The sequence below is a fragment of the Mytilinidion resinicola genome (genome assembly GCF_010093595.1).
Source record: "Mytilinidion resinicola strain CBS 304.34 unplaced genomic scaffold BDZ99scaffold_8, whole genome shotgun sequence".
Lineage (NCBI taxonomy): Eukaryota > Fungi > Ascomycota > Dothideomycetes > Mytilinidiales > Mytilinidiaceae > Mytilinidion > Mytilinidion resinicola.
In genome coordinates this window covers 1,196,524-1,224,010 of record NW_022985444.1, presented here as the reverse complement: position 1 = coordinate 1,224,010, position 27,487 = coordinate 1,196,524, and the positions used below count along the sequence as shown (strand labels likewise).

The 27,487-nt window shown below is 51.6% G+C and overlaps 12 protein-coding genes across 12 annotated transcripts; 5 read left to right on the top strand and 7 right to left on the bottom strand.

Annotated features, from left to right (window-relative positions):
* Positions 1-1,528: 1,528 nt before the first annotated feature.
* On the top strand, positions 1,529-2,389 carry BDZ99DRAFT_497914 (uncharacterized protein; the record flags this gene model as incomplete). Its single annotated transcript, XM_033723549.1, has 1 exon — positions 1,529-2,389. The coding sequence occupies one exon, from the start codon at positions 1,529-1,531 to the stop codon at positions 2,387-2,389; it is 861 nt and encodes a 286-aa protein (XP_033577967.1).
* Positions 2,390-2,877: 488 nt separating this feature from the next.
* BDZ99DRAFT_441693 (cysteine proteinase) lies at positions 2,878-5,622 on the bottom strand (the record flags this gene model as incomplete). The annotated part of the gene is made up of 5 exons (XM_033717780.1): positions 2,878-4,030; positions 4,105-4,748; positions 4,799-5,167; positions 5,215-5,295; positions 5,545-5,622. The coding sequence occupies 5 exons, from the start codon at positions 5,620-5,622 to the stop codon at positions 2,878-2,880; spliced, it is 2,325 nt and encodes a 774-aa protein (XP_033577966.1).
* Positions 5,623-5,992: 370 nt separating this feature from the next.
* On the top strand, positions 5,993-7,430 carry BDZ99DRAFT_570278 (50S ribosomal subunit L7). Its single transcript, XM_033727971.1, has 3 exons — positions 5,993-6,242; positions 6,330-7,016; positions 7,073-7,430. The coding sequence occupies exons 1-3, from the start codon at positions 6,013-6,015 to the stop codon at positions 7,194-7,196; spliced, it is 1,041 nt and encodes a 346-aa protein (XP_033577965.1). The 5' UTR covers positions 5,993-6,012; the 3' UTR covers positions 7,197-7,430.
* A 2,676-nt stretch (positions 7,431-10,106) lies between these two features.
* On the bottom strand, positions 10,107-10,586 carry BDZ99DRAFT_351579 (heterokaryon incompatibility; the record flags this gene model as incomplete). Its single annotated transcript, XM_033714521.1, has 1 exon — positions 10,107-10,586. A coding segment is annotated over one exon (480 nt), but the record flags the coding sequence as incomplete, so codon positions are not given.
* A 1,761-nt stretch (positions 10,587-12,347) lies between these two features.
* BDZ99DRAFT_441689 (Arginine biosynthesis bifunctional protein ArgJ beta chain) lies at positions 12,348-14,351 on the top strand. The gene is made up of 3 exons (XM_033717779.1): positions 12,348-12,445; positions 12,617-13,111; positions 13,189-14,351. Exons 2-3 carry the CDS (start codon positions 12,624-12,626, stop codon positions 14,078-14,080), a joined length of 1,380 nt encoding a protein of 459 aa, XP_033577963.1. The 5' UTR covers positions 12,348-12,445; positions 12,617-12,623; the 3' UTR covers positions 14,081-14,351.
* A 417-nt stretch (positions 14,352-14,768) lies between these two features.
* Positions 14,769-16,512, top strand: BDZ99DRAFT_475856 (uncharacterized protein; the record flags this gene model as incomplete). Its single annotated transcript, XM_033722021.1, has 2 exons — positions 14,769-15,707; positions 15,760-16,512. The coding sequence occupies 2 exons, from the start codon at positions 14,769-14,771 to the stop codon at positions 16,510-16,512; spliced, it is 1,692 nt and encodes a 563-aa protein (XP_033577962.1).
* Positions 16,513-16,711: 199 nt separating this feature from the next.
* BDZ99DRAFT_292955 (uncharacterized protein) lies at positions 16,712-17,614 on the bottom strand. The gene has a single exon (XM_033714112.1). The coding sequence runs from the start codon at positions 17,436-17,438 to the stop codon at positions 16,845-16,847; it is 594 nt and encodes a 197-aa protein (XP_033577961.1). The 5' UTR covers positions 17,439-17,614; the 3' UTR covers positions 16,712-16,844.
* Positions 17,615-17,687: 73 nt separating this feature from the next.
* BDZ99DRAFT_354634 (uncharacterized protein) lies at positions 17,688-18,014 on the bottom strand (the record flags this gene model as incomplete). Its single annotated transcript, XM_033714584.1, has 1 exon — positions 17,688-18,014. A coding segment is annotated over one exon (327 nt), but the record flags the coding sequence as incomplete, so codon positions are not given.
* A 2,074-nt stretch (positions 18,015-20,088) lies between these two features.
* Positions 20,089-20,745, bottom strand: BDZ99DRAFT_292916 (uncharacterized protein). Its single transcript, XM_033714111.1, has one exon. The coding sequence runs from the start codon at positions 20,627-20,629 to the stop codon at positions 20,228-20,230; it is 402 nt and encodes a 133-aa protein (XP_033577959.1). The 5' UTR covers positions 20,630-20,745; the 3' UTR covers positions 20,089-20,227.
* A 116-nt stretch (positions 20,746-20,861) lies between these two features.
* BDZ99DRAFT_519662 (uncharacterized protein) lies at positions 20,862-22,032 on the bottom strand (the record flags this gene model as incomplete). The annotated part of the gene is made up of 3 exons (XM_033725436.1): positions 20,862-21,365; positions 21,804-21,824; positions 21,883-22,032. 3 exons carry the CDS (start codon positions 22,030-22,032, stop codon positions 20,862-20,864), a joined length of 675 nt encoding a protein of 224 aa, XP_033577958.1.
* Positions 22,033-23,311: 1,279 nt separating this feature from the next.
* On the top strand, positions 23,312-25,376 carry BDZ99DRAFT_462277 (Peroxin-3). Its single transcript, XM_033719814.1, has 4 exons — positions 23,312-23,535; positions 23,596-23,978; positions 24,024-24,420; positions 24,473-25,376. The coding sequence occupies exons 1-4, from the start codon at positions 23,378-23,380 to the stop codon at positions 25,098-25,100; spliced, it is 1,566 nt and encodes a 521-aa protein (XP_033577957.1). The 5' UTR covers positions 23,312-23,377; the 3' UTR covers positions 25,101-25,376.
* Positions 25,377-26,040: 664 nt separating this feature from the next.
* On the bottom strand, positions 26,041-27,430 carry BDZ99DRAFT_508368 (uncharacterized protein; the record flags this gene model as incomplete). The annotated part of the gene is made up of 4 exons (XM_033724320.1): positions 26,041-26,059; positions 26,292-26,550; positions 26,603-26,713; positions 26,755-27,430. 4 exons carry the CDS (start codon positions 27,428-27,430, stop codon positions 26,041-26,043), a joined length of 1,065 nt encoding a protein of 354 aa, XP_033577956.1.
* Between the last annotated feature and the right edge of the window lie 57 nt (positions 27,431-27,487).

The following is a 27,487-nucleotide window of genomic DNA, read 5'->3' as shown; positions in this document are numbered from 1 at the left end:
TTTGGCGCTATTGCCGCCACTGCTTGGGGTGCCCCAAGGGGCTTTTGTAACTCCATATGCGATGTCAGGGTCGGTGCAGTGGATATCAGGCTGAGTTTTGACTCAATGACTGCTTGCTAGCCAGGGCAAGCCCCATAGTGGTATCGAAAGAGCAATATTGGAGTCAAAGAAGTGAAGTATAGCGATTCCTAGCTTGCGAGTTACCCCACATAGCAGAGATATCCATCAGACAGTCGTCTTCTGAGCCTATGTTGAGCTTCGAAACTGTTTCGGCTTAGCTTACTGGGCCTGTAGCGAGTTAAGTGTTTTCAGCTTCGGGACTCACGAATAGAAGCCCGACCTCCATGTTCAATTGAGATCGGATGTTACGTCTAAGGTCGTACATTTCCCGGAGAACGCTAGTGTCGTCGAATCCCATTTACCCTGTCTGTCAGCACGCGGATACGTTTGCCAAACTCATCATTCTCACCAAAAGCGGTCAGCTCATACTCAATGTCCTTGAGCAAACCGTCGTGATTAGGTCCGCCCGGAATTCCAACGAATTTGGGTTGATATTCACTTTCAGGGGCTGGAATGAACCAACATGTGCTCATGGATTTGACTTAACCTTCGCAGAATGGTACTTCCTTTTTGGACGACCTCGAGATCTCTGGCGTGTATCGCTGATCTTATAGAAACGGGTATATCTCTCTAACAGTCTTTGATTAAAATTTCCCGTAGTTTTAGTACCAATGTTCATCGATGCATGAACACTCACAGCTTATTCTGAAACTGTCTTTAAGATATTAAAGCCACTAGCTTCGTTGGAGTATCTTCAGACTTCATTTTAGGTTTCGTGCTAAAACCCTCTCACCTTACAAAGAACCAATCTTTTCAGCTAATATCCTTGAACATCATAAAGCTTATATATGATTCGGCATAAGATCGATCGAGATTTTCACTCGCGGCCGGAGGGGGCTCCCACTAACGGTGGCGCTGAGACGTAGGCGCGTGGTAGGGAACGTTCCTTTCGATGTCTTTGAGATTTTACTTGATGTGAAACTGATCGGAGGTCAGCGAGGAAAAGGGATTGTGTCGTATCAAGTGACCTTACAGGGCGCTGGTTCAAAGCGAGTTACTTTGGGATATTGTCCGGTTGTCTATGCGGACCTTGTGAGCGAGGAAGACAATTGGGACAATAAGCGGACTAAGACATCTGCATCTTTGATGGGGGCTTTCCCCAAAGGGTAATGTATGGCCAACGCGGCGTATATAAAATCCATTTCCTGGGCGAGAAATGAAAGGCGGAAAGCTCGAACTTGACAAAGCTTCCGTTGATTAGCAAATACGCAAAGTTTCCGAAACAACGCACTTAGCGGCGCCTTACTTGAAGTAGCCCTGAACAATGCCTCGACAGAACCGACAGGAAAGGGAAATCTAAGACTACGTCGAAAACATCCAGGTTGAAAAATTGACCCCGATTTGGACTCCGCCAGGGCAATGGCGCAATGTCCACAGTGACAGGCGCGCAAAGCTCTACACGGAGACCATGGCCTGTTCTGATAACAGGGCTAACGACGTTCCTAACATCGCAATTGATGGTGCCTTGGGCAGAGTACCTAACAGGAGAGAGGAGAAGGAAAAGGTACGAAAGCAGCGAGAGGAGCTTGAAAGGAAGGCACAAGAAGAAGCTTATGAGGAGATGGCTGAAAAGCTAGCCAACAACAAGGGTAGTGAAGCCGACAATGACGGTGATGAAGCTGACAACGAGGGTGATGGAGCCGACAAAAAGGCTGAGACGATAGTGCACGAGACGTGTGACGAGAAGCTCGGACAGAACACTAAGAAGGCCGAGGAGAAGCCGGGTGAGAAGAAAGATGATGAAGCCGACAACGAGGGTGAAGAAGCCGGGAAAAAGGCGGAGACTATAATGCACGAGAAGTGTGCCGAGAAGCACGACAAGAGCACTGAGAATGCCGAGGAGAAGACGCACGATCAGAAGACCGAAACGGACACAAACAACACCATAGACAAGACCATCGATGAGAAGACCGAAAAATCCAACGTTCCTCCGCCTCATAATAACGCGCCCAAGAAGCGGAAGGCCAATGACGACGACGAAGAGACTCCTCGAAAGCGATCCCGAGAGAACATCCTACAGAAGCCGAAGCATGCCCCGAAAGCTAAGCCACGAGAGGCAGAGCAGAAAACCCCCGAAAAGGCACCCGAGGAGAAGAAGATATACAAATGGCAGGTAGTCAGACAGGGGAAGACATACAAGAAGGGAAATCAGAGAGAAATTATCTGTGGGCCATACGATCTGCCACAGCTTTCGGAACCTCCTACAACGTTGAAGCTTCTCGAGGAGATGAAGAGGAAGACGAGGGGAGACGGTGGTGGCGATGCATGAGGAGAGCTCAGAGGAGTAGTATATGCAAGCAACGGCGGTGTCTTGAGCTATATTGGCTTTGATGGTGGTTCCTCTACTTGTCCTTGTTAGCGTCATCTAGTTCACGGTTCTTGAAATCATGTCCATACCTGTAAATATGCTTACCTCCAAACAACACATTCTCTCCGGAATTTCCTAGATGAGTGTGTAGTATACGACACGAGCGATTATAACAGAGTGAAATAATGAAAACCATGACTTCGTTTCTTCTAGTCCAGGGTATCGAGTCTATCTCAGCCAGCCACCCCCAATCCCAAAGCCCAAAACCACTACCGCAATGTCCATGCGTGTAAAAAAAGCAGAAAGCGCCCTTGGTATGAATGCAATGCAACCCCACCCCCAGGCTCATTAGAACTAACGGTCGCCCACCTAAGCAACACCCTATCTACCTCACCCAAACGTGGTAACCTAGACGACAGGAGCGAATCTAGTATCCGAACGGAGAGCAATCACATGACGATACACTCTCTATCCGGCTGTTTGCCATGGTGATGGCGATGCACCTTCTCCCCCTCTCCCTTCTTCTTCTCCTTCTCCTTCCCTCTCTTACTCTTCGATCTCCCCATCCCCGTACTCTTTACCGCAAGCGTCGCCGCAGACATCACCTTATCAGGCGCGGCGGCGGGTTTAGTGGGATAATCGTTTGTGGAAACCTCCTGAACAACGACAACGGGGTCTTCCGAGTTATCGGGGATCTGGAGTTTGTCCTTGCTACCGCGCCCTGTTAGTCGCGACATTGTGAGACTGAGTCTGCTACTGCTCTCGCCGCTTTGGCTGGTAGGACGACTCTTACTACTGCTTTTCTTCCCGGATTTGGAGGCTGACCGTGAGGCGGAGAGAAAGCCTTTGCGCTCTTCAGCTGGAGTGGGCCCGGGGGTGCGACCACGGGTGCTGTCGCCGTGTTCAAGCTCATCGAAAGAGATACTGCGGCGGTTGCCACCTGAAACATCGGTGCTGAGACGTTGCGCGGGTGTGGTCTGGCGGGAGAGTGTGATGGCTTCGACACGATCCCATTCCGTGCTGTCGTCTGTGGGCTCAGATACAGTGGTAACAAGTGTCTCTACGGACGGATCTACGGTGGAAAATCCAGACTGTGTTTCTGAGTAGCTTGGTGGATCTCCCCGAGCTAGGTCTTCGTCAATAGGCTGGACCTGGTAAAAGAGAAGATAGGGTGATTCGTCCTTTAATGCTTGCTTGATGTCGACATCCGTGACACGTTCCTTGGCAAGGTCATCAAATCGCATCCATTGGCTGGGAGCGTCGTCAGAGGAGTAGCCGCTCCCAGGCCGAGAGTCCCCTAACTTCGATTGCGATGATAGTGTAGGTACATTCGCCCGAACCAAGGCGACGTAATGACCGGAATCCACTGAGACGCCCCGATGGCATACGACGGATTGTAGCACCAGCTTAAAGTTCCCGAACAGAGGACCCTCCTCGTCCATACGATCGTCTGAGATGAAATGAGGCAGGCCAATCTCAAGGGGTATGTCGATGAAAGTGTGTAGGCGCTTGGGAGTGCCGTTAGGGAGCATTGTGTATCGTTTCAGACAGATGCCCAAGACTGGTCGCTTCGCCGAGAAATGAGCAGCGACCTGTGCATCACTCGTTGGTGTATTATCAGTGTACCAAGCTATGTCATGGTTAGTAGAAGACAGAAGTTAAGTGATTATGATAACTCACGAATGAGGCTAAAGAACTGCCAGGCTGGCATCATAACTTCTTTGCGTAAAGAGCCCTCGCGTGGTCGAGAAGTAATGCCGTCTTTCGCAAGTTCATCTGTAAGAGTCTTATCGGAGGATTCGCTCGTCTTGACATATCGCTCGCTGAAGATACTATCCGCTCTTCCTCGCCCGGTTACAGGTCTCATTGGAGATGCTGGGGTATGACTAAAGGTGGGAGTCATGGGCGTCATGACAGCTGGCGAGCTTGATCTCGAGGAGATTTCAACAGTCTCGATGTGCGTGCTTCCAGTCTTTTCTCCGAAGTCCATGGACCGTACAGACTGTAGGGTAGTCCGGCGCTGAAGAATGCGTTTGACCTCGATTTTGTTGTTGAAGTATGATTCCAGGCAGTCTTCTAATGTGAGAGTCTGTCCTTCCTCGGCTTCTGGTAATGCTACTTCGAGCAATCGCTCGTTCACAAATTTATGGTCATCTTCCTTCTCTTCCTTACCGGTATGATATATGTCCATCTTCAGCGTCAGCAGAGGTAATTCGAGTTTTCCAGTAATGAACGTGAAGGCCTCAGATGCATCCTGTTGGCGGGCCTCGCATGCTTCTTCCCATCCGCAGTCACCAATGGCTGCTTGTACGTGGCCCACCTGTATAATTAGTAAATGTGTTGGATGTGATGGATGGATTGGCGGCTTACGAGGTCGACTGTGATCAGTTTGCCGCTGCGAAGCATATTGACCCATAGTCTGAGCATCCCAGATAGCTTTTTTCGCGGCTCATCCTCAAATGAGTTGTATAGAATCGCCTCAAAGCTATCCAGCCTTGCAAACATGGCAAAGAGCAGCGCGTCTAGGTAGCAGGTGACGTAGTTCCTGTTCTCCGCGCCCAGCATCTTTACACCAGGATCAATATCCTTCAATATACCCTCGAAGGAGTCTTGAGCTAATATAAGGAACTCGTATGCTCGGTTTGGGTCGTCGGCATGTTTTGCGAGAGCGTAGGCGCATTGTTCTTCCCCGAATGTTGTAACTCCGATCTTGTTGAGCCGCTGAATCAGCGCCTTGACCTTGGACGCATAAGCTCAAGTTCAAGAGGTACGGGAGCCTAGCCTACCTTGTCGTCGCTGTCCTTCTCAGTCTTTGTACTTGCTTCGTTTGAAAAGATGGTGTATAGGTCCGACGGGACGATCTTCGACTGTAGAGTGATTCGGTCAGAGCTGAAAATGGTCGAAGTTTGCGCAAAGAAAGCCGAGAGCTGAGTACAAGCAGGGAGCTTGGGTGAGAGTTTGCGAGAAAGAACGTTGGGCATGATGTGCGAGCCTAGACTTAGGATACTGCTTGAGCGACGAGTTTTCTTTCGTTCTGGCTCAGACAGTCCTAATGCCTCTGCAGAGGAGCCCAGAGAGTACGAATCGGAGCGAGATTGAAAGAGACGCTTATGTACTTTACGGCTGGCGCTCTTCGACCGGCGCTTGTCATGGTTCTTCTCGCGACGGCTGAGGAACCTCGTCATCCCCGACATGATATTCCCCCCCGGGGAAGACATCCATAGAGTATGTGCCTGCGTTTGGCTGGCTAGACTCGAAGGCGGGATCTGCGGGGTAGGCGGCACTTTCCAGGCCTCAATGAAGGGTGGGTGTGTAGAATTGCGAGTTGAGGATAGGCGACGAGAGGGACCACACCCAGTCAAAGGATTCAAGTAGCACAATGCGCAATTGCAGGGAGAGAAGGAGTTGTTGTGTCACAACTGCAGATGTTTGGTGTTGTATCGGGCTGCAAGGATGCGGCAGGGCGGAGAGCGGGAACGACTCCCGCGCCCTCATTGGCCGCGCTGTTGCTGGTCTTGGCGAGAATCTTTGACCGCGATCGAACCCATTTCTACATCCGCACCACATTCAGTCCATCGCCAGCAATGGCTCTCAGGGAGCTCCGGTCAAAGGCCGCGTCGACACTGTGGAGGGACCTTCGACCGTGCGTCTCCTCTGCGAGACCGAATGGCCTCCGCCATGCATCCAGCAACCCCCTAGACGACCTCGAATCGTCCTCCTCGCTCTCAGCACCTCCTCCATCGAACGACATCATAAAGAGCTGGGATCCGGTAGTACGGACAAGGAGTAGGAAGACTCAATTGCCTCCAAGCAGGTGTGGAAAGCTCATTTTGACCCCAATACTCTTCATCACCTGCTCGAAGCGGGCCTACCTGTCGCAACACCAAACTAACTAGCACAGATACCAATTTCGCTCCCCAAAGTTCTACCGCGGCCCTCTCCACCCTCACCAACCCCCGCCCCCCTCCGACCCTTCTTCCCGCCTCTTCCAACCCGGCCCCTTCAGCCTCCCGCGCCTCGAACAAACCTACGAATCCACCATCGCCCCCGACCTCCTCACCATGACCTACGCCCACACGCCCCCCGGCTGGGTGAAACCCCCAAAAGCGCAGCGCCTGCGTGAATGGGTCGGTGACTCCCCCTACTTCAAGAACCGCCCGCTGCGAGGGCCTCGAGGTGGCGCCCACCTCCGCCTCCTCACGCCGCCGCGCAACTTCCGCACCATTCCTAAGCTGACGGGCGTCACGGTGCATTCAATGGTGCCGGCGGCGCAGGACGACAGCGCGTATATGCATGTTGCGGGCATGATTATCCAGGCGATTACGAATGTGAGGGTGACGACGCATCGGGCGCGGAAGAGCGTCGCGTCGTGGGGGCTGCGGGACAAGAAGTTTGTGTCTGTGACGGCGAAGCTGGAGCGGGAGGATGTGTACCATTTCCTGGGTAAGCTGGTGGATGTGGTGCTACCGCGGATCAAGGAGTGGAAGGGGGTGAAGGGGACGAGTGGAGACAGCAGTGGGAATATTACCTTTGGGCTGGAGCCGGATGTTGTGGCGTTCTTTCCGGAGATTGAAGTTAATTATGACGTGTGAGTATTTGCGAAGTTTGAAGGGGGTTTCGAGGATTTGGACTAATCAATCGCAGGTATCCCCCGAAGATGATTCCGGGGTGTCACATCACTATCCACTCAACTGCCACGAATGATCGAGACGCGAGGTTATTGCTGCAGTCCATTGGGATCCCGTTCTATGGGAAGATGGTAAATTAGACAGGCCAGGGTTTGGCCTCGTATCATTTATTAGTATGTACAAAAATGTGTATTCTGGAGTAAAAACAAGTGTCAAATGAGACCTTTCCAAATGCTCAATTACCATATGCGCTTACAATATTAAGACATATAGACGTGCACTGTTTTCTCCCACTGCTTGTAAACTCTCTTCCAGTTCGTAACAATAACCCGAACCACCATAACAGCTGCGAGACAGATCGATAAAAAGTGCTTAAAGCTTCGCTAAACCGCGTTGTCTTTCGCCAGAGCACAACAGACAGTGGCACATAACTGTACCCAGGCTCACGTTTCAGTATTATAGGCGTTCGCCCTAGACTTCGAATGCCCCACAGCAGTCAATCATGAATACAAGGTTCTCACGAGTGAGGTTTGCTGGGTTAGATGCGGTGGAGAAACCCCAAAGGAAAAGGACCCGACCCCTCTAAATTAGGCCACAGGATTAAACTTGATGTCTATGTCGCGAGAAGTGTTGGTGGAATTTGGAGTCCGTTTTGGCATGTTATTGCTCGACGCTCTAAATCAGGCCACAGGATCATGGCTGATTTCACTGCCGTGAGAAGTACTAACGGGAGCCAGTCCGTGCGATTCAGACTCGATTTCGGCACGTTATTGCTCGACGCTTTAAATCAGGCCACGGAACCAGGCTTGATGTCAATACCGTGAGAAGTGCTAACGGGAGCCAGTCCGTGCGATTTAGACTCAATTTCAGCTCGTTATTGCTCGACGCTTTAAATCAGGCCACACAGTCAGGCTTGATTTCAATGCCGTGAGATGTATGAACGGGAGCCAGTCCGTGCGATTTCGACTCGATTTTGGCATACTATTGGCGCGCCCGCTGAGTCAGGCCCTAGTCAATAAGGTATCGTTCGGTAGATAACGTGATACCCCTCGTGACAAGACTCGAGAAGGGGTATAAAGGATCAATCTTCAGCTTCGGTACAGCACATGGACGGGGTGTTGGACACATCAACATGTGCGATGGACAGAGCTCATGCCTCTGGGTTGGTGTGTCTAAAAAGCCAACTCGACACAAACGCATGGTGTGGGAGATCGATAGGCGTCTGGAATCTTATTGATGGAGAATCTGGAGGTGTCAGAAAGAGCTGATGGAGTTGCGTCTCGACTCTATCGTCGATGCTGCTTAGCATGGAGAATGAGTGAAGGTTTACCTTGCAGACCCCATAGTACTCGTTATCAACGTAAGGAGAAGATACGAGGTTGTATTGGAGGAAGAGGATGGAGATTATCACTGGCATTCGAGGAACAACATCAGCCGCTAGGCCATATGGTGATTTGGTTGCCTTTTTTAGCCACTACCACACTCTCGCCCTCCCACCACATGTGATGTACGTATTTGCCATTTGATCCCGACCACTCCCCACCGCATGGTCGGAGACTTACGGTGCTGTTGATCCCAGAAACCCCATCGGTATCTAGACGTATAGGTCTGAATCAAGAGCCCGGTCCAAAAATCTTTCATCACTTCTTGTTGATCCTCCACCCAGTCCACAAGGACGACGCTCTGAGGAAGGAAGTCCGCAGGCTGCAGCGATGGCTTTATATAAAAGAAAAGCTGCTGTCACGTGAATAGGCAGAGTCCTACGGCGCCATCCTAACGTTCCCCTCGCCGTGTGGAGGGATGAAAGGGCGGAAATGGAAGGTCCGCGTCAAGCTAGCTATATGGCTCCATGCAGATATTCGTGTAGTGTTTCAGACGATGATGTGGATGTATTTCTAAGCCCGCCGCCGTGCCATAAAGCCCAGGAGAATTTAGGCACTGTCTGTCCTCGTTAAAAGCACGCCCTACCCCAGTTTAACCAGTTGCAGTTGAGGCTTTGCAGCATCCCATGCTGGGAGGGACATATGACCTACGGCGACCCGTTCGAAATAGTGACCGTAGTCCTCCACTAGCAAGAAATGGACATGAGTCTCCTGGTAATTATGGTGTGGCACAATCGAAATGCCGATAAGCTTGAAGCGGGAAGCAGATAAACGCGTAATTGCGGAATTGTTGACAACGGTTACGCATGACGGCTGCTCTGCCCTCTCAAGACTATATTTACCACGGAGAACACCGCACACTTCCGATGAACTGCCACTGGTAATAGAAGTACAGTGGTCTGAGGTCATGAAAGAGAATTGGTCGAGGGAATCAACCGCCATGGTCTTGAATAAGAGAAGGTTTTGGTTGTTTGTGGGGACTCCAAGCTGTTCTGATGAGGAAGTAGGTCCCTCTTCGTGACGTGCGAGGATGTTCGCGACAGTCCGCGATCTGTCAAAGTGCGCTTTCAGCACTTGCCTACCTCTCCAATAGCTGCCTTGTGGCCGTTCTGGGTCCAATACCCTCAACACGCCGTTTTGCCACTGCTCGTAGTGATCAATCATAGAGACGAAGAGGTCTAACTTGGTCGCGATATCGTAGGCCGAATCATCATGCGTATCCGTACCCATCCAGCTCGCCCAAGACGAGCTGGGAAAACTTCCTGGGCGACGCGTATAGGACGACGCAAAGTCAGTATACGTAGCCGTACCTATCCAGCCCGCCCAAGACCAGCTAGGAAAACTTCCTTGGCGACGAGTATGGTATAGACTAGTTGATCCTTGATTCCATAACAGCGCTAACGTGAGAGTCGCATGAGGCAGTCCTCCCACGAGTTTCCAGCCCTGCAACTCTGCGAAGGCGGAACTGACGCCTGAAAACGCCTCCAGTATGTCCGATGGGTACGTCAGGTTGCGACTAGTGTAGTCTTTAACGGCTTCAGCATAGATTTCGAAGATTATTGCATTATATCCGTCTCCCAATAGACTAGGTATTGGGTTTGGTTTCAGAAAGGCGGATACATATGGACGGTCGCCAGCGCGGTCGCGGTAGAGTTGGAAGTAGGATCGACAAAGGAACATGACGAATTCCGACGTGAGGTATAAACATCTTTTGGAAAGGACCGTTTCTTGATACGTCCACCCCCTGGCGAAATGCTTCGTATGCTGGAGTTTTTCTGACAACGAACTCGCCGCCTCATGCCATTCGAATTCCAACGAGTGCGTAGATTCCTCAGAGGCCACTGAAAGTCCATGGCTCGCGTCATCGCCCGCAACCGCCATTACTGTCATTAGAGCATTGCTGTAGACGTGCCCCATCTCTGATATTTGATCGTGCTTGATGTCAGCATCTTCCCGCCAAATGCATAAGGTATCCACCCATAAATAGCGTTCTCCAATTACGGTGACAAGGTCCATGGCATCCCTAATGGTTCGTGGTATGAGCTTCCGTACACTCAAGAGAGCACCACGTTGGAACAAATGACCGGCATTATCGGTAGTAAGGTAGAGCTGAGGCACTTGGCCCCAGCAGTAGCTGAGAGTGATATATTCAGGGTGAGGGTTCAGCTCTACAAGACAGGCGTCGACAACATCTACGAGCACTAATTTCCTGTTTTGGAAGGCACTAGAGTTGAGTTCCTCTCGATGACATTGGTCTTCATGTTCACCAATGCACTGGGCGAGACGCTCTTTAACCCAGGGTGCAAGGCTGGATAATTCGGACTTAGAGTCACCTGGCTCAGAGTAAGCTGACATGGTCTTGAGTTTACTATAGCAACTTACCAAACGCGCCAGGTGAATCCATTGTTCTGTAGAATGGAGGTGGGTGTTGTGCCGCGGGCGTTCGGACGGCAGCCTGGGATGATAGATTGAGGCTGAGCGGTGGCTACAACGATTGGACGATTGGTATTAGCGGCGGAGCTGCAGGGACACAAAGCCGCTTCATTTGCATTTCGCCAAGGTCGCGATATTGAGGCCTCAAATTTATTCTACTGGTGATCTGTGTCACAAATCCCAACTCGAGGACCTTGACTTCATATGCGTGGCTATGATATCATGAACTCATAGCGAACCGCGTAGAGGTACGTGCTTGTAAATAAGCAGGTTTAGGAGCACATTTCAGATCTTAATTCTGATCAATCATACTCCGTATTGCCTTGGAGGCGGCTTCGCGCCCTGAATCAGGGCTGTCTCCAGGAAGCTGTCTCGACTAATTCGGCTTGAAGTATTACCACTTGGTTTCCTACCTCGCAAGCAGATATACTGCGTCTTGAAACCAATCACAAACATCATGAGAAATGACGCATCATGCAATCGAGAAACGGTTGTGCTCGGGGGGTGTTCGGCACGACTTGACTATCGAGAACGTGCAACCGGATGTGGCGTTGCGTACTCAGATCAGCATCCACAGTGGGCACCATGCGCATACCAACGACCCAATCGAAAGAAAGTAAATCTTCGTAAAATTAGAGACATTCAATGTCGTAGAGGCAGTTGAGGGGCGCCTGAGCAAACCTGGGCACGCATCGAACACAAATGAAACATCGATACCCACCATTGATAATTCGCCTGGACTGGGCATAGGCTTATCAGACAAGGCATCCGTCAGGCTCTGTTTCGCGGCCTGGACATTGTGACACCAAGATAATCGTCTAACAATGGGTGAAGGAACGTTGACCGCAGCGTAACACGTGCCCTTCAGCGCAGCAGCGTATCGAATGACCTCGGGTTGCCCTGTAGAGATTGGCCACTGTATCGCCGTGGGCAGAGACATATATAGATGTCTTAATGCCCTGGCCCTTCTGCTGGATCTTGCTCTTCATGAGAATTTGTTGAAAATGACACGCATCGACGAGAGAACCCCCCTGCTGCCCATCAGCGTTGTGGAAAAGGAACCTCATCTGGTGGACGACGACAGAAGCTATTTCTCGCTGGATATTTGGGAACCGAAGAAGCTCTCTCGACAGGAATCCGCTCTCGTTGTCGGCATTTTGGCTTTGGCTGGATTCATAGCCTCAATCCTCAACTTATCCATCAAGAATCCCCTCCTCCTTTGCAGATTCGGCCTGTATCAATTGGCGCGCTTATTGCCTGTCTGTCTGTACATCGGCACCCCCAATTGTGTGGTGTTCCTCATCGCGGCACCGTTTGTCGTTCAGAGCAGCCAAGTGAGGTTGTACCGCTGTGGAGGAGTGTTCTGCTACCTGCTGTTCTCGTTCTGTGCAGCTTGGGCTTTAGGCGCTAGTGTCCAGACAGGGCATAGCGTCTGTCGCCGATAACGCAAAGGGCGTATCGTCACGAAACCATCGAAATTTTTACAAGGCCTGGAGCTATATAGCTCCTCAACTTCCATTCTGGTGTGGGCTGTGACAGTCTATAGTGGAAGAAGAGACAGGCCCTTGATTCTCGTAAGTCAATTGACTTTCAGAATATCCATATTCTCCTATGTAGCCCCAGAAATCTCACTTTCTTCATGACTCTTCTGCAAGGCGAGAGTCATAAGAGCTCCCGCATTGACGCTTAAATCTTCCAAAACGTTCCAGTGTATGATAACCGATAGCTGATCAAGTCACCTACAGCTTCACTATGGCTCTCAATACTCGGAAAACCTCGAGGCTCCTCACTCCCTTCGCCCAACAGATACGCCGATATGCTGCGCCTGGTGAAGGGACGGTCCCTCCGTCCAAGAAGAAATACGTACCCACAAGCGGAACCTATCCCGTCGGATTTGTGGTTAGCAGCACACACGTTGGCGTCAAAGCTTCCAATACTAGATTCGACGACCTGGCCCTTGTAGCCTCCGAAACACCATGCTCGGGTGCGGCGGTGTTCACCAAGAACAAGTTCCAAGCGGCCCCGGTCACAGTCACAAGGGATATGTTGAAAAGGAGGGGAGGCAAGGGGATCCGAGCTGTAGTCGTGAACTCGGGTTGTGCCAATGCCGTCACAGGGAGGGGTGGGATTGAGGATGCGGTGAAGATGGGAGAAGAGACGGATAGGTGGTTTGATGGGGAGAAAGATGATGGCTTAGGGAGCCGGAGTGTAGTCATGAGTACGGGTGTAATTGGGCAACGGTAAGTCATTTATGTCCCAACTTTTAGCCAGAGGGTTACAGGGTCGGTCGCATCGAGCACTGCTAATGGCTGTTTAGACTACCAATTCAAAAGATCCTCTCCAAGATACCAGCAGCACACAGCACACTTGGTTCCGACCATGATCACTGGCTTGCCACGGCCCGTGCCATATGCACCACCGATACTTTCCCCAAGCTCCTCTCCCGATCATTCACTCTCCCTTCTTCACCGAATACTACATACCGTATGGCAGGCATGACAAAAGGCGCAGGCATGATCCACCCCAACATGGCCACACTTCTGGGCATCTTATGTACCGATGCACCTATATCACCTGACCCTCTCCAATCCCTCCTCACGGCCGCAATTGATAAATCTTTCAATAGCATATCAATCGACGGCGACACGTCCACTAACGACACCGTTGCACTTCTCGCCAACGGCGCTGCTGGAGGGAAGCCCATCGTAGACACCTCGAGCCCGGACTACGCTGCCATGCAAGAAACTCTCACATCGTTCGCTACCGATCTAGCAAAGCTGGTAGTCCGCGACGGCGAAGGCGCAACTAAGTTCGTCACTATCAGAGTGACGAATGCCGCCTCCTATACTGATGCCAAGCGTGTTGCATCAACCATCGCTCGTTCGCCCCTCGTCAAGACTGCCCTATACGGCAAAGACGCCAACTGGGGTCGTATTCTGTGCGCAACTGGTTACGCAGAGGGCGTTGACTCAGTAATCCCAGACCAGACGAGTGTGAGCTTTGTCCCAACAGACGGCTCACCAGAGCTGAAGCTGCTCATACGGGGAGAACCAGAAGCCGTGGATGAAGCGCGGGCAGCGCAGATCCTCGAGGCCGAGGACCTGGAGATCTTAGTCAGGCTCTCGGAGAAAAAGGGAGAGGAGGCGGTGTACTGGACTTGTGACTTTAGTCATGAGTATGTGACTATTAACGGGGATTACCGGACTTGAATTAGATGTTTAATGAATGCAACGAAATAGGAAAGATATGTTCATGAGCCTTCTCAGGTTAAGAGCTCGTTCCAAAAGCACCGCGACAATCAACCGTTCGAAGGTCCTTACTTGTGAGATTCCAAAACTAATGAACATGACCCACGGAATCAACGAAGAAAAGCTGCGCACACATGCACCTATTGTTGCACCTGGACAATATTTTCGTGTCCCTCATATATTGATGTGTGCCCATCTGAGCCTATTTGGTAGCTCTAGATGACCTTGGAAAATGCGGAGATCAGAGTACACAAATTTAGCTTCTGCTCCTTAGGATAGAGTTCGGGCGGACCCGAAGGTCTGTTGAATGTATGAGCTTACCTCCTAGGAAAGAGAACTCTAACAAAAGCGTGTGAAAATCTGTGAGGTAAGACGTCTTTGTCCCAAGATCAAGAATCAAACCTGTTCTGCAAGGCTTCTGGCATGTTATAAAGTGCCCTAGAAGTGCTCCCGTCTCTTTACAATAACTTCACACATTTCATCAGACATCACGTGCCTCTTATAAAAGTGGACCCTTCCCCAGATTTCTGACGCGCGCCGTCCCTGACGATCTCTTGACCCTTTTTCCGCCTCAACTCACCTCCGCCAATATGCATTCCACCCTTCCCACCCCCTCTCCCCCCTCTCCCCCCTCCCGCCGCGTCCGACAATGTCCTACGCGCCCCTCCGCGACTCGCTCGACGACGAACCGCGCACCACGGCCGAGATATTCGACCACCGCTTCAATTACCTAGACAACGACGAACATCGCCCTCTGCAACCCTCCTCCCCACACGCGAAAGCCAACGGGCGCGCGCCCTACTACTTCCACGGCGATGCCCTGCACACCGCCATCTCCGTCGCCGCGGGCACGGTAATGTGCCTCTTCGGCTACGAGCAAGGCGTCTTCGGCGGCATCATGGTCGGGCGGCCCTTCCTCGCCTACTTCCACGAGCCGTCCCCGGGCCTGCTCGGCTTCGTGACGTCGGTGTACGACCTGGGCTGCTTCGGCGGCGCGGTGGTGTCATCGTTCGTCGGCGAGCGGCTAGGGCGGCGGTGGATGCTGCTCGTCTTCACCGTGATCATGACGGCGGGGATTGTGGTGCAGACGCTGGCGCAGAACATGCAGTGGCTGATCTGGGGCCGGCTGATTGCGGGGATTGGGAATGGGGGGAATACGGCGACGGCGCCGGTGTGGCATGTGGAGTGTAGTAAGGCGGAGGAGAAGGGACGGGCGGTGGTGAAGGAGATGACGGTGAATGTGGGGGGGTTCGTGATGTCGAATCTGATTACGCTGGTGTTTAGCAGGATGAGCACGGAGGCGCAATGGCGGTTTCCGCTGGGGATTCAGCTGTTGTTTAGCGTGGTGATTCTGAGTATGGTTTGGGTGCTGCCGGAGTCGCCGCGGTGGTTATTGTTGCGGCATAAGGATAAGGAGGCGACGAATGTGCTGGCGGCGCTGAGCGAAAGTGCGGAGGAGGTGCATGAGGAGTTTCATAAGATCAAGGAGAGTGTAAGGATTGAGCAAGCGACGAAGGCGAATTGGAGACAGGTGTTTAGTGGTGGGGTAGCTACGAGGCGAGTATCGTTGGGAGTGCTTCTGCAGATGGTACGTACTTTTCCCCTCACTTCTGACTTCATGGTATACTAACGATATCTAGGCTCAGCAACTCAGCGGTATTAACGTGCTCTGCTACTACTTGCCACTCGTGCTCCACCGCTCCGTCGGCCTCCCAGAACTGACCTCCCGTGTCATCTCCACCATCAATGCCATATGCTACATGTTCGCAACTTGGTCGTCTCTCTTCGTCATCGAGCGCGTCGGCCGCCGCCCGCTCCTCATGAGCTCTGCCGCGTGCATGGCCGTCGCCTTCCTCGGTATCGCCGTCTCCGTTGGCATTGGGCAAGCAAACCCAACCAGCCGCCTGGTTCCTGGCATCATTGCCACAATCTTCATGTTTCTGTATTTCACAGCCTTCTCCTTTGGCTGGATTACCGTTCCGTGGCTGTACCCGGCTGAGATCAACTCTCTCAGCATGCGCTCGAAAGGCGCGGCGCTTGCCACAGCCTCAGATTGGCTGTTCAATTACGTCGTCGTACAAACGACGCCGATAGGCATACATCATCTAGGGTGGTACTTGTATCTCATATACGCGGTCCTGAACCTGTTGTTCGTGCCGTTCGTGTACTATTTCATCGTCGAAACCGCTGGTCGGAGTCTAGAGCAGATAGATCATTGGTTTAAGAACAATCCTGGCTGGCGGGTTGACAAGGCGGATCACTCGCCGGGATTCGAGAGTGACGATAGTGGGCCTTCTACTATTCGAGGAGACGACGACCGCGAGGAGATGTTGAAAGATTTCGAGATCGGGGATGATGAGGATGATGATGATACCACTTTTAGAACCCTTTGAGAGAGGGTCTTTGTTTTTTTCAGTTTAGGACGATGTGTTTGAGAGTCTCGTCGTGTGTTGACCATAGCAATTCAGGAATCGTTCCCACACCGATCCGCTCAGCATAGTGCCCTTTCCAAGCAATTTGCATGAAGCAGTACTCTTTACTCAGGACTAGGTGGGATACCATGACAAAATCGTATGCTCCTGTATCCCAGTCGGAAGCACACAAATCGCTATTCAACGCAATCTTGTTGCACCAAGCCAAGTCTCGTTCATTCCGAACTGTTCGAGGGTAGGACTCGTCGGCGTAGGGGGCGCCATCTTGAAGGCTATGAAAGAGGCCAAAAGCGCTAGATGGAATGGTTCGAGCATAAAAATGAAACATTCCACGAACGGATTCCCAGTAGTTCGTAGTCATGTCTGCAGACACTGAGATGGAATAGCTCCTTTGAAGGTAAGCCTTCCCAGAGACAGACAGAAATAGCCTTTTGGTCAAACGCCAATGCATGTATTGTCTCATCTGTCACTACGTAACCAAGATCACATCGCAGGATTCTGCTATGAGCAGGATCGAAATAGTCGAGACGGTCTTCATATGTGACACCTCCGATCCATCCAGCCCAGGACCAGGAAGGGAAAACTGGTGGTTGTCGGCGGAGCGTTGTCTTCTTGGGAATCCAGAACAGGAATTCGTAGATATTGTGCTCTGGAAGGCCATATGTGATAGTACTAATGCATCCTTGGTGTTCTAGAGCCTGTTCCATCAAAGCGGCTATTCCGGCAAACGCACTCAAAATGTCTCCTGGATAAGACAATTTGCTTTCGGTATACTGTTCGACAACTGAGCGATATGCTTCACGTATCTGGTTCTCTGATATTTCGTTTCGTGGAAGAGACAAGAGAGCGTTTAGCGGGCGGACATTACTTGAGTCTCTTCGATCCATATCGGTCACCCCAAGACTTTCTATGCCCTCTCCATCGAACACCGAACCACAGCAGAAGAACGCTTCTTCTGCGAAGAAGTACAGACATCGGCGCGATAGAAGACGTTCTTGATAAGTTCAAGCACGGGTTTTAATCTGTGATCGCTCAAATAACTTCATGAAAGGCGGCGAAGAGCGCTGGAACCCGAAAGGTTGGCCGCCAAGATCAAGAGCAGAGTGCGTTGGAATGCTACGCGATCCGTGGCGTACACCGGGAAGACCTGAATTGGCATCTGCCCCGGATGCAGCGATGATGGTCATGCAGGCCTGGCTGTAGACAATGTCCATCTGTGCAATTTGTTGGTGCTTCTGCTCATGGTCGTCCTGTATGATACCCAGAGAATCCACCCATAAGTATCGACACCCCGAGTCTCTTGTGAATTTGATGGCGTCCCGAGTGGTCAGCGCAATCCCTGGATTTTGATCGGAAATAGAACCTGGTTCCTGCAGATCTGAGAAGTTGTCTTTCTTCGTCTGAAGCATGGATATTTGACCCCAAACGTAGCTTAAAGCTAAATATCTGTCCGAAGAACTTCCCTTCACCAGCCGCTATTCAAACACATCGACGAAAATAAGGTCAATGGAGTTCATGTATCTCTCGTTGGTGACTGGATGGTTGCAACGCTCTCTGTGAACATTTTCGCACTGCCATAACCATTGCTGGACACGCTTGACGGATAATGGTCGGCCTTCGATGATAGTTGTGGGGGCCCCAGTTGGCTCAGCTTCATCCAACACGGCAGATTCGTCGACTCCTTCAATGTGGTCGCCAAGATTCGTAGGCATAGGCAGAGGAGAGTCTCGAATATGGGCATGCCTGAAACCCAATGGGCGTAAACGAAATTCTGCTTCTTGCAAATTGGTAAGCCCAAGATCTCTGAGTGTGTAATGTTCTTGTCGGCGGCCACCCCACTCAATGGCTAAGAAGGATCCTAGCCAATCTTCATCAGGGCGCATAGTGAATGTGGGCTCCCAGAAATCAGTCTCACTAGGATCGATGCGTGTGTAAGAGGCATACTGGGCGGCTGCCTCATAATCTAGAAATTGACCTCCATTCTCTCGAAAAACCTCGTCATAAACATTCTCACATAGCGTACAGAGAACGCAATCCTCCGCATGGCGACCTTGGATTACTCGAGGCTTTGCTTTGACACTACTTTCTTCGTTTAACAGCTTCCACACATCGAGCTGCTGACAGAATCTGCAAAGACGTTGGCCCACTTGCAACTCTGACGGACTAGAATCTAACGATGGTAGACGAAGCTTTTGGGAGAGTTGCTTGCTTGAAGATGGAGAGATGGGGTCATTCATGATGAACCTGACTCCCAATGTTTGGACGAAAAGAAAGGAATTGATTAAGTGATTGATAGAAGAGGATCACATCACTAGCCTTAGACCTTGAAATAATGAGGCAGCAATAGCAAGGCTGAGACACACTAGCGTGTTCTGGCTTGCATATGCATTTTCCAAGAGTGTTCCACGAATTGAACGTCAGGCGCCGCGTCGCGTCAAAGAGTGTTTAAGCTCGAAGGCGCCTTCGAGATGGTGTCGCTACGATATAGCTGTTCTTAGTCCACTCCCTACCTAGACCATGTACGGTGACAAGGTCTCGATAACTAAGCGTATATAGGTTGAATCCATAAAGATCTTGGATGCTGCTTCTGTTCGGTCTCTTCCCTTTGCATTCACATAGCCCCAAACCGTGACCAGCTCACTTACCAGGCCGGGTTTGGGCTCAAGTGCGAGGCCGAGCATAGCCTCTTTTGAGAGACCATCCTTGACATCGATCAAAAGGCCGAGGGTGGGCTCGATTGAGCGACCGGCTGTCTCCATTGCAAGACCAAGCGCGAGCTCACCAACAAGACCATATATCGCAGCTGCATCCTCATCCAGAGCTGCCGCGATTGTTCCGATCTGCGAGCTGTCTAGTTTGCTCTTTAGATATGTCGTAGCTCTTTCGATAAAGCCCTTTAATCGCATTTCCAGATCAGAACAATGGTCAATTGGGCTGATTTACGCTTAGTATCGACATGAATATTGCTGCGATTGACAATGAAACCAATGACTATAAGAGATAATAGGATGAAATAGCGTATATGGCCGGCCAACTTATCTCCTCTTGTTTCCATTAAGTTATGCTTGTTTATAAGCAAAATTACACCCGGCTCAACTTCTGCTCAGCCGCTCTCAGGTTACACTGCCACATCTCAGGATACTCACCTTCAACTCACTTCTCTGTCTAACTCCATTAGACAGTCCGAACTATCACTCACACAGAACTGTTCTTGTCAAGTTTTGGGTCAACTTTACGCAAAAGACAGTTTCAGGGATAAGGTAGTAATGAGACCTAGAACAAGGCCAATGTATGTAAGTAACTACAATGGCCCAAAAAAAGCCACGTTTCAAGGCCATCTACCCAAAGGACCCCTCTCGCTCCACCTCTCATCACGAACGTCGTCGTCGTCTCTGTAACCGTGCCTTTCTGGAAAAAAGCCATCCGGCCCCGTCCGCGGCCTCGACTTCTGCCCTCCCCAGCCGACCGTCTCCACCCACTCCGCGCCCGTAACCTCATGATCCTACGACCTGCGAACCCGCATAATGACCTCCTCGCGGTCCGTACCCAGCACACGGCGCACAAACACCTTAAAATCGCACCTGCAGCCCCATATGGCGCGCCATCTGAAGCGTTGAGACCCTGGGACCCTTTCCGTCTCCTGATCCTGGCAGCTCCGATTCCACGAGTCCGACACCTACGCCCCTTGGGCACGGGTGAAGTCCGAGTCGTCTTTGCGCTGGTGCCACCGTAGACAGGGGGTCGACCCTTTGCCACCGTGGACGCAGCTGCATTCTTCCGATCGACGCCATTCCAGCGAGCCGTTTTGCCGCGCTGCAACCAGCTTGCTGACCAGACACAGGATGATGGAGTCGTTAAGACTCAGATGCGTGCAGAGCGGCTCGCAGGATAAGCTCGGTGGATCTTTGAGAGTAGACGCGGCGATTGCGATGCCTCGGGGTGCGCTGATGATCGAGATCCAAGACCTGATCTCGATATGATTGCCCCAGCGAAAGGATTTTTGGGTGCCACCGGTTTGGCCAGTGTGCGATGCGGTGGCTGGCATGTTGGCACCGGAATGGGCCGGTCCAAAGACCATGGGTACAGACGTCGATTTCGGAGAACGTGAGGTTGTGGTGGGCGCACACCCTGACCGCTTCGACTGCCCTTACACAGCGGCGTTCGAAGGGAGGAAACGCCCTTTGCAATGCGGAAAAGAGCTTCTCTGTATGTCGGGTTCTATACGCGCTGCACCAGATGCGCATGCCGGGCATGACCGACTGCTTTGGAGCGTTTCGCTTAGTTGTTGCGCTGAGATGGTGGTCTCCTAGCTATGAAGCGTAGGAAGACTGCTTCTGAGCATCGTGATCGACTGTTGAGCCGAGAGGGTGGTTTTCCAGTAACGAAGTCTCTAGATCAAATTCGTTCAGAGGGAAGAATCCAGGTGGCGGCGCGAAAACATGCAACGCTTTCTGGCACGTCTGGTGCAGTACAAAGTTGGAGACCGGAGACAGATAGGCGCCAATCATAAGCAGGATCTCGTTGGACAGTCGATACATGGCGGCCTCGGTGGCATTATGAATAGCTGCGGCCTGTTGTTTGCGGTACGCTGCCGGTTTCGCTACGGGCAAAGGAAGTGGATTCGATATTCCCGAGTCCTGTTGGCTGCCGTCTTCTCCCGGCCTGATTATGCAAAAAGAACGGAGATCTGTTCTTTCGGAGGCTTGTTGGTTGCGGTACGCTTCTGGGCTTATTAAACGAACAAGAAGCTGATGGGATTTCTCTGGGATATGTTTCAGGAAATTGGACACCCTTTCCTTGATAGCGGGAGTTTCCTGGTGATGGAAAGTCAGGATCGAAGGGGCTTGGTATCGACAGAATCTGCGAAGCTCAACGCTGAGAAAGGTGAAATCTTCGTGCCATTTTGCTCGAAAAGGCGATTGCCATGTTGCGTGTGTTTGCACGTTCTATTGATCGATAGAAACGTTGCGGTGGGTAAATACTCTGTGCTTAATGAGCGAGGAGCCAGGTGGAACGCTATGGAGCGGTTGCTTCCGTATGTTCAATCGAAAGCTCGAACCATGGTTCCGCCGCCCCCCATGACCTTTCCCCACTCCGGACATTCTTTAAAATCTGGCATCCATGATGTGCTGAAGTATGTTTTGTTGTCCCTACTGGTTTGTCGTTCTGGTTTATTCCATCCTAAAATTTCATCTGATTATGGAGTTCCATATTTGGTGTGCTCGAAAACAAGCTTCGCAAGCCGAGCTTACCTGGGTACTGATGCGTGATGACTTGGTTGAGTGGTCAGCGATATTGATTTAAGCAACAAGACTAGAAACAAAGACTAACACTAGAGACAATAACCGAGTAAGACTGAGCAAGCATGAGTTTGGTTGGTTTGCAGCCACCTCCAGGTGAGAGTGACCTCCGGTTGTACATGAAATTTGGGAGACTGGAGATGGGTAGAGAAACCGGACAAGCATAGACTTTGTCGGTCATAAAGCGGGGAGGTCTTCGAGCAGCGGAGTACAAGTCGCAGCCGGATCATGAGCGGCGGAAAAGCCAGCAAAGCCATATTGCGGTGATCGTGGGGATTGTGGAGTGTTGCTATCCGATCGGCGTGATGTGCTTCTACAGTGCCTCATCATAGAAATCCGTACAATCGTTTACCACTGTGTGAGGAACTTCATAGCCATTCCAGCATTCCAAACAAGAGAGAAGTTCGGTCTTTAGACAATTAGTGAACTCGCTTGGCTACCTCAGACAGCGCCAACAAGGTGTACGCAGATTGGAAGTGTATCCGCTACCACCGGTGTCTATTAGTTCAATATTATGTGCTCTCTTTCGAAGTGGTTTATCGCTGTGTCGCCGCATGACTTGCCTCAAAGCCTCCTTGGAAAGACGAACGAGACGGTTTGTACGTCCCGTTAGACTTGTAGGCTACCTCAGACAGCGTCAACACGGTGTGCGAAGATTGAAAATATCCGCCGCCCTCGCTTTCTATTAGTACGTTGGAGACCCACAGACAAGGCAGAGAAATGTACGGATTTCTATGGCAAGGCACTGTATCGCTTTCAGGCCCTTGCGCTGATGTGGATGGGGTTGCTTGAGCTTGAGTAGACAGATTTGATCGAGTTGGAGTGCTAGTATTTGCTCGAGATGAAGCGAAAAGGGTTGGTTAAATGAGAGCCGGAGTAGTTGCTGCAGCAGGGCGTCGAACGAGCGTCAGCACTTGAGGTGATCCCGACGCACGCTGATAGAGGGAGCTTATACAGTAAACGTTCGTTATAATGTTGATGCTACATACCGTCAATATACATTATATCGTTCAACCTTCCGATTACCGGTTTAATATTTGGCGGAGAGTGACATTTGATATAATGTTCACACCCCCGGAACATTACGTGAACGGTATAACGAGTTTTTACTGTAGTAGGATCAGTTTTGCCCCAATAGACCTCAGTATACATTGGATGCGAACAAGACGGTCTATGCCTGGACCGGATTAGCTACTCAGGAAATCATCCTCGAGAGCAGCGATTCACTCAAACAGAGCGCTTCGACACGCAGTCCAGGGAAGCCTGAAAGAATGATGAGAAATGGGTGAATTCAGACCAATAATCACGTTAGGGATACCGATGATAGGAAAAGGGATACCGATGGGCGGAGGTTGACGGAATAAGCGGTTCTAGTAATCACCAGCGCACCCGTGACGTGGCGAATCAATGCACCTCGGCGCTGGCAGGGAAGCATCAACCACCCCGGATGTCGCGCGCCTCTTGTTGAACCGACCAGCAATTCTTCCCCCATGACTTGAGACGAACACACACCACCCACGGCCACCATGATTGCGTCCTCGCGCAGGTGGCTCCGGCGCAATCGGACCAACTTTGCCATCGGAGCGGGCGTGCTGGGCGCTGGCTATCTGGCCGGCCAGTATGTCCTGGCGAAGGTGTCCGAGGCGCGCCAGCGCATGAGCGAGGAGCGCATCGCGAAGGAGAAGTAGGCGCATCTGCGCTGTGTGTTGTTGTATAGGCCGGTATGCTAACCATGTCCTCCCAGCCTCCGCCGGCGGTTCGAGCAGAACCAGGAGGACTGCACCTTTACCGTGCTCGCCATCCTGCCGACCGCGACCGAGAATATCCTGGAGGCATTGCCCGTCGAACGCACGCTGAACGAGCTGCAGAAGCAGAAGCAGGAGCGGCTGGCAAGAAGTGTAGGCCCATCAGAGGTCACCATCTCGGACGTGCAATCGTCGCCGCGAAGCGTAACCGACGATGACGGCAAGAGCTTGACCAGCTTTCAGAGCGAGAGCTATGTGCATGCCAGCCAGGTGGCAGAGAGCAGTGCTGCCAATGGCGACGGCAGTGGGGAGACAGGGCCCCAGACATCGCCGCGGCCGAAGAAGAGCAAGGCCCAGTTATGGAACGAGATGAAGATAAGCTGTGAGTGGCATAGTCGCTCTGATATACATCCTCTAACGTGTGCAGCCATCTCGAGAGCGTTCACATTGATATATACCCTATCTTTACTTAGCCTTCTTACCCGCATACAGCTCAATCTTCTTGGGCGGCGAAACTACCTCGCCAGCGTTGTTTCACTCGCAGCACCTCCCCCCCAAGAGTCTAAAATCAGCCTCGAGAACAACGACGATGACAACTTCGAGCATGCCTACGGCAATGACTTCGAGACGAACCGCCGTTACCTCTCCTTCAGCTGGTGGCTCCTCCACCGCGGCTGCATAGACATCATGAACAAAGTCACCGCCGCCGTGACCGAAGTATTCGGAAGCCTGAACCCACGCGAGGAAATCACCCTCGAGCGCCTCTCCGAACTAACCCTCGAAGTCCGCAAGAAAGTCGAGGGCGCCACCGAGTCCGACAGGAGGTCAGTTCGCCCACACCACCCACCCCCTCACACCCCCTAACTCATCTCCCAGAACCTGCAAATGGCTCCCCTACCTCCTCCCCCCGCCAGACCAAGAATCCTACGTCCTCCAAGAGTCCGGCATGAACCCCCCCACCACCAGCACACCCCCCTCCCCCTCCCTCCGCCGCCTCATCGACGAAACCTCCGACCTCATCGACTCCCCCTCCTTCACCCACGTCCTCACCCTCCTCCTCGACGCCGCCTTCTCCCTCCTCATCGACTCCAAAATCGCCACCCACGCCTACAAAATCCCGCCCACGTCCGCCTCGACCGCGCGAGTCGTGGAGATCGTCGGCGCGGACGCGAAGGCGAAGGTGGCGGTGAGCTTGGCTGTGTTCTGCCGTCAGGCACACGCGATCGGGTCCGGGTCGAACAACGAGTACCTCGCGGCCATGGAGGGCGTGCGGGATCTGGAAGCGTTTGCGGCGGTGGTGTACAGCAGCAATTTCGAGTTTGAAACGCCGGAAGCGAATGCGGCGGCGGAGATTGGGAGCGATACTGTGAAGTTGAGTCGGCCGAGTACGGCGGATGCTGGCGAGGGTGCGACGATTAGGGGCGAGGAGAGCTTGTTAGGCGCCGAGAGTGGGTTTGAGTCTGCGTGGGGGAAGGCGCTGGGGAGTCAGGATGGGAAGAGTTAGGTTAGGGACCTTGATGCAATTACACTCTGGATTGGGTGGGCAGGTGGGAGTATGGTTGGTTGGGACGCCTCATAGCGAATTTTGGGTAAGAACGTGTATGATATGCAACGCCTACTGCTATACTCGGGTCAAGATCATGAACGGCCTCTAATGTAGAATCAATCTCATTGCTGACACGAGCATGATGTGCCTGTCAGGAGTTGACAGTACCATACTCGGCAACCGTGCTCCACTTCAGATTCGTAGATAGGAATCGATCCACCCAACGTCACCAAAACTAATTTCCCTTTTAACGAAATAATTACATGTTTTCTATTGGATGAGAGGAAGAAAGTAACGAGAAGTTGCAAAAGAGCGTTTAAGATCTTACATGTAGGTTGCCTAAGGACCCTATTATAGATACAGATGGAGGCACATTCGTATCATAAAAAAACTCTCGGTCGCTTTACACTAGCACCATCAAATCAAAACCTCACACCATTCCCATGCCAAACATACCAACCACAGCCCCCAGAAACAATTGCAAGAGAAGTTCCTAGGGGTCCGTGAGCTAACGAGAAAAATGGTATATGTAGCCTCACGATGAACCACGGAAACGCACTCCCCCCAAACGCGTCATGTCCAACCAGCCAGGGCTCTCCAATAGCCTCCCCTCCTATTTCAACATCGCATTTCACACGCTTCAACTTTTCTAATCAACAATATAAACCCATTAATTGCTTGGCTCCTCCAGGAAAGTTGCTCAGTCTATATTACTATATCTACCCAGTGTAAACTGAAATGTTCTTCGGAACCCTTTCCTTTTGGCTTCTTGGGTTCGAGGCGGAATGGTATCGAGTTTTGTGGGATATTCTTTTTTTTTTTTTGCGATTGTGCTGCTGATAACAGCGGGTTTGTTGCAAGATATTGGTGAGGTGGAGGGGGCATGAAAGTCCTAGTACTACTGTAGGATAAAACACCTTTGGACAAAACAATAGAGATGGAAATCCAGATGTGGAAAAGAAGTCCTCTTCGCTGGTGTACGGTAGCGCCGCTGAGGATCAAGCCTACCAACGGATCGGGATGCCTTCAAGGTACCTCAACTCGAGGCCACGGACCCCATGCATGACTATATCAGCCATCTTCCTAACCCTCTCATTTAGGTTGCATGGGTGGCTCTGGTTGACGTATCTTATATCAGTGTAGGTGCACCACAAAGGCGACTTTATGTTGCGCATTTTCGAGTCTAATTCCCGTAAGCTCATTCCGGAGAAAGGTGCCACTGGCTGTGGAGCCAATAATTCTAAGGACTCCATTTGCTTCGTTAGTGCACCGTAGAGCATAGACCCGCACTCGAACGAATAACCGTTTCTTGGACAAGAGTAATCCGCACTATGGTATTCATCGAGGAGGCTATGTAGTTGCGAGACAAGGGCATGGATCGCGTGGATGCGGGCTTGATCGATACGATCTGTTAAGAAGTTAATCGCCTGCGATCACATAATGCGACTAGTAGGCCTTACCAACGAAACCTATAATCGGAAGACCCAACGTGGACAGCTCTGCCTGTGTGCTCTGCTTGATTGCGACAGCCGTCGTCTGTGCGAATTCCTGTGGTAGTTTCAACACCCAAGCTATACACATCCACAGCATCAGGTCCCGGCAATGCGTCGACGGAACGGTGTAGTGTCCTTGACACGATCGATCCATCGCTCAGTCCACAGCTCAGCGGCCTCCGCACAGTCGTAGCAGTCGACCAGGACAGTTATTTTGGCGAGCAGTTCCAATGACACTGACCGCGGTACCTTGCGGTGGTGAAGATGCAGCACATTGAGAAGAATAAGAAATGCCTCGCTGTCCCAGTCCTCGACGGAAATATAAAAGCGACCATCTTTCTCGTTAGGTATGCCTTCCTTCCAGTTGCTTCCGGAAAGCATGCTTTCGAATTTGGGCGATGCTAGTCTTAGATGGCTCGAAGAGACGCGGTATTTCTCCCATGCGGGAGTGAAATATTCCCACAGATAGGGCTCAATGACAGGCTCTTGCACAACAGACTCTTCCACAACAGCCTCTTCAGCAGCAAGCTCTTCAGCCGGAGGGTCTTCGGGAGCAGGTTCTTCGGGGGCAGGTTCTTCGGGGGCAGGTTCTTCGGGGGCAGGTTCTGCCGGGAAAGGGTCTTCGGGGGCAGGTTCTTTGGGGGCAGGTTCTGCCGGAAAAGGGTCTTCGGCAGGAGGAGGAGGAGGAGAACAGTCCTCAAAATCATGCGGTTCATCCCAAACAGCAAAATGAATGCCTGGGTTCTTCAAAGTGATGATAGTATCCCCATTAGGGTCGATCTCGTGAATGGCCATAGCGGTGGTCTTTTTTTGAGAAAGTGAGAGGAACGGAAAAAGGAGAGCTTCTATGCG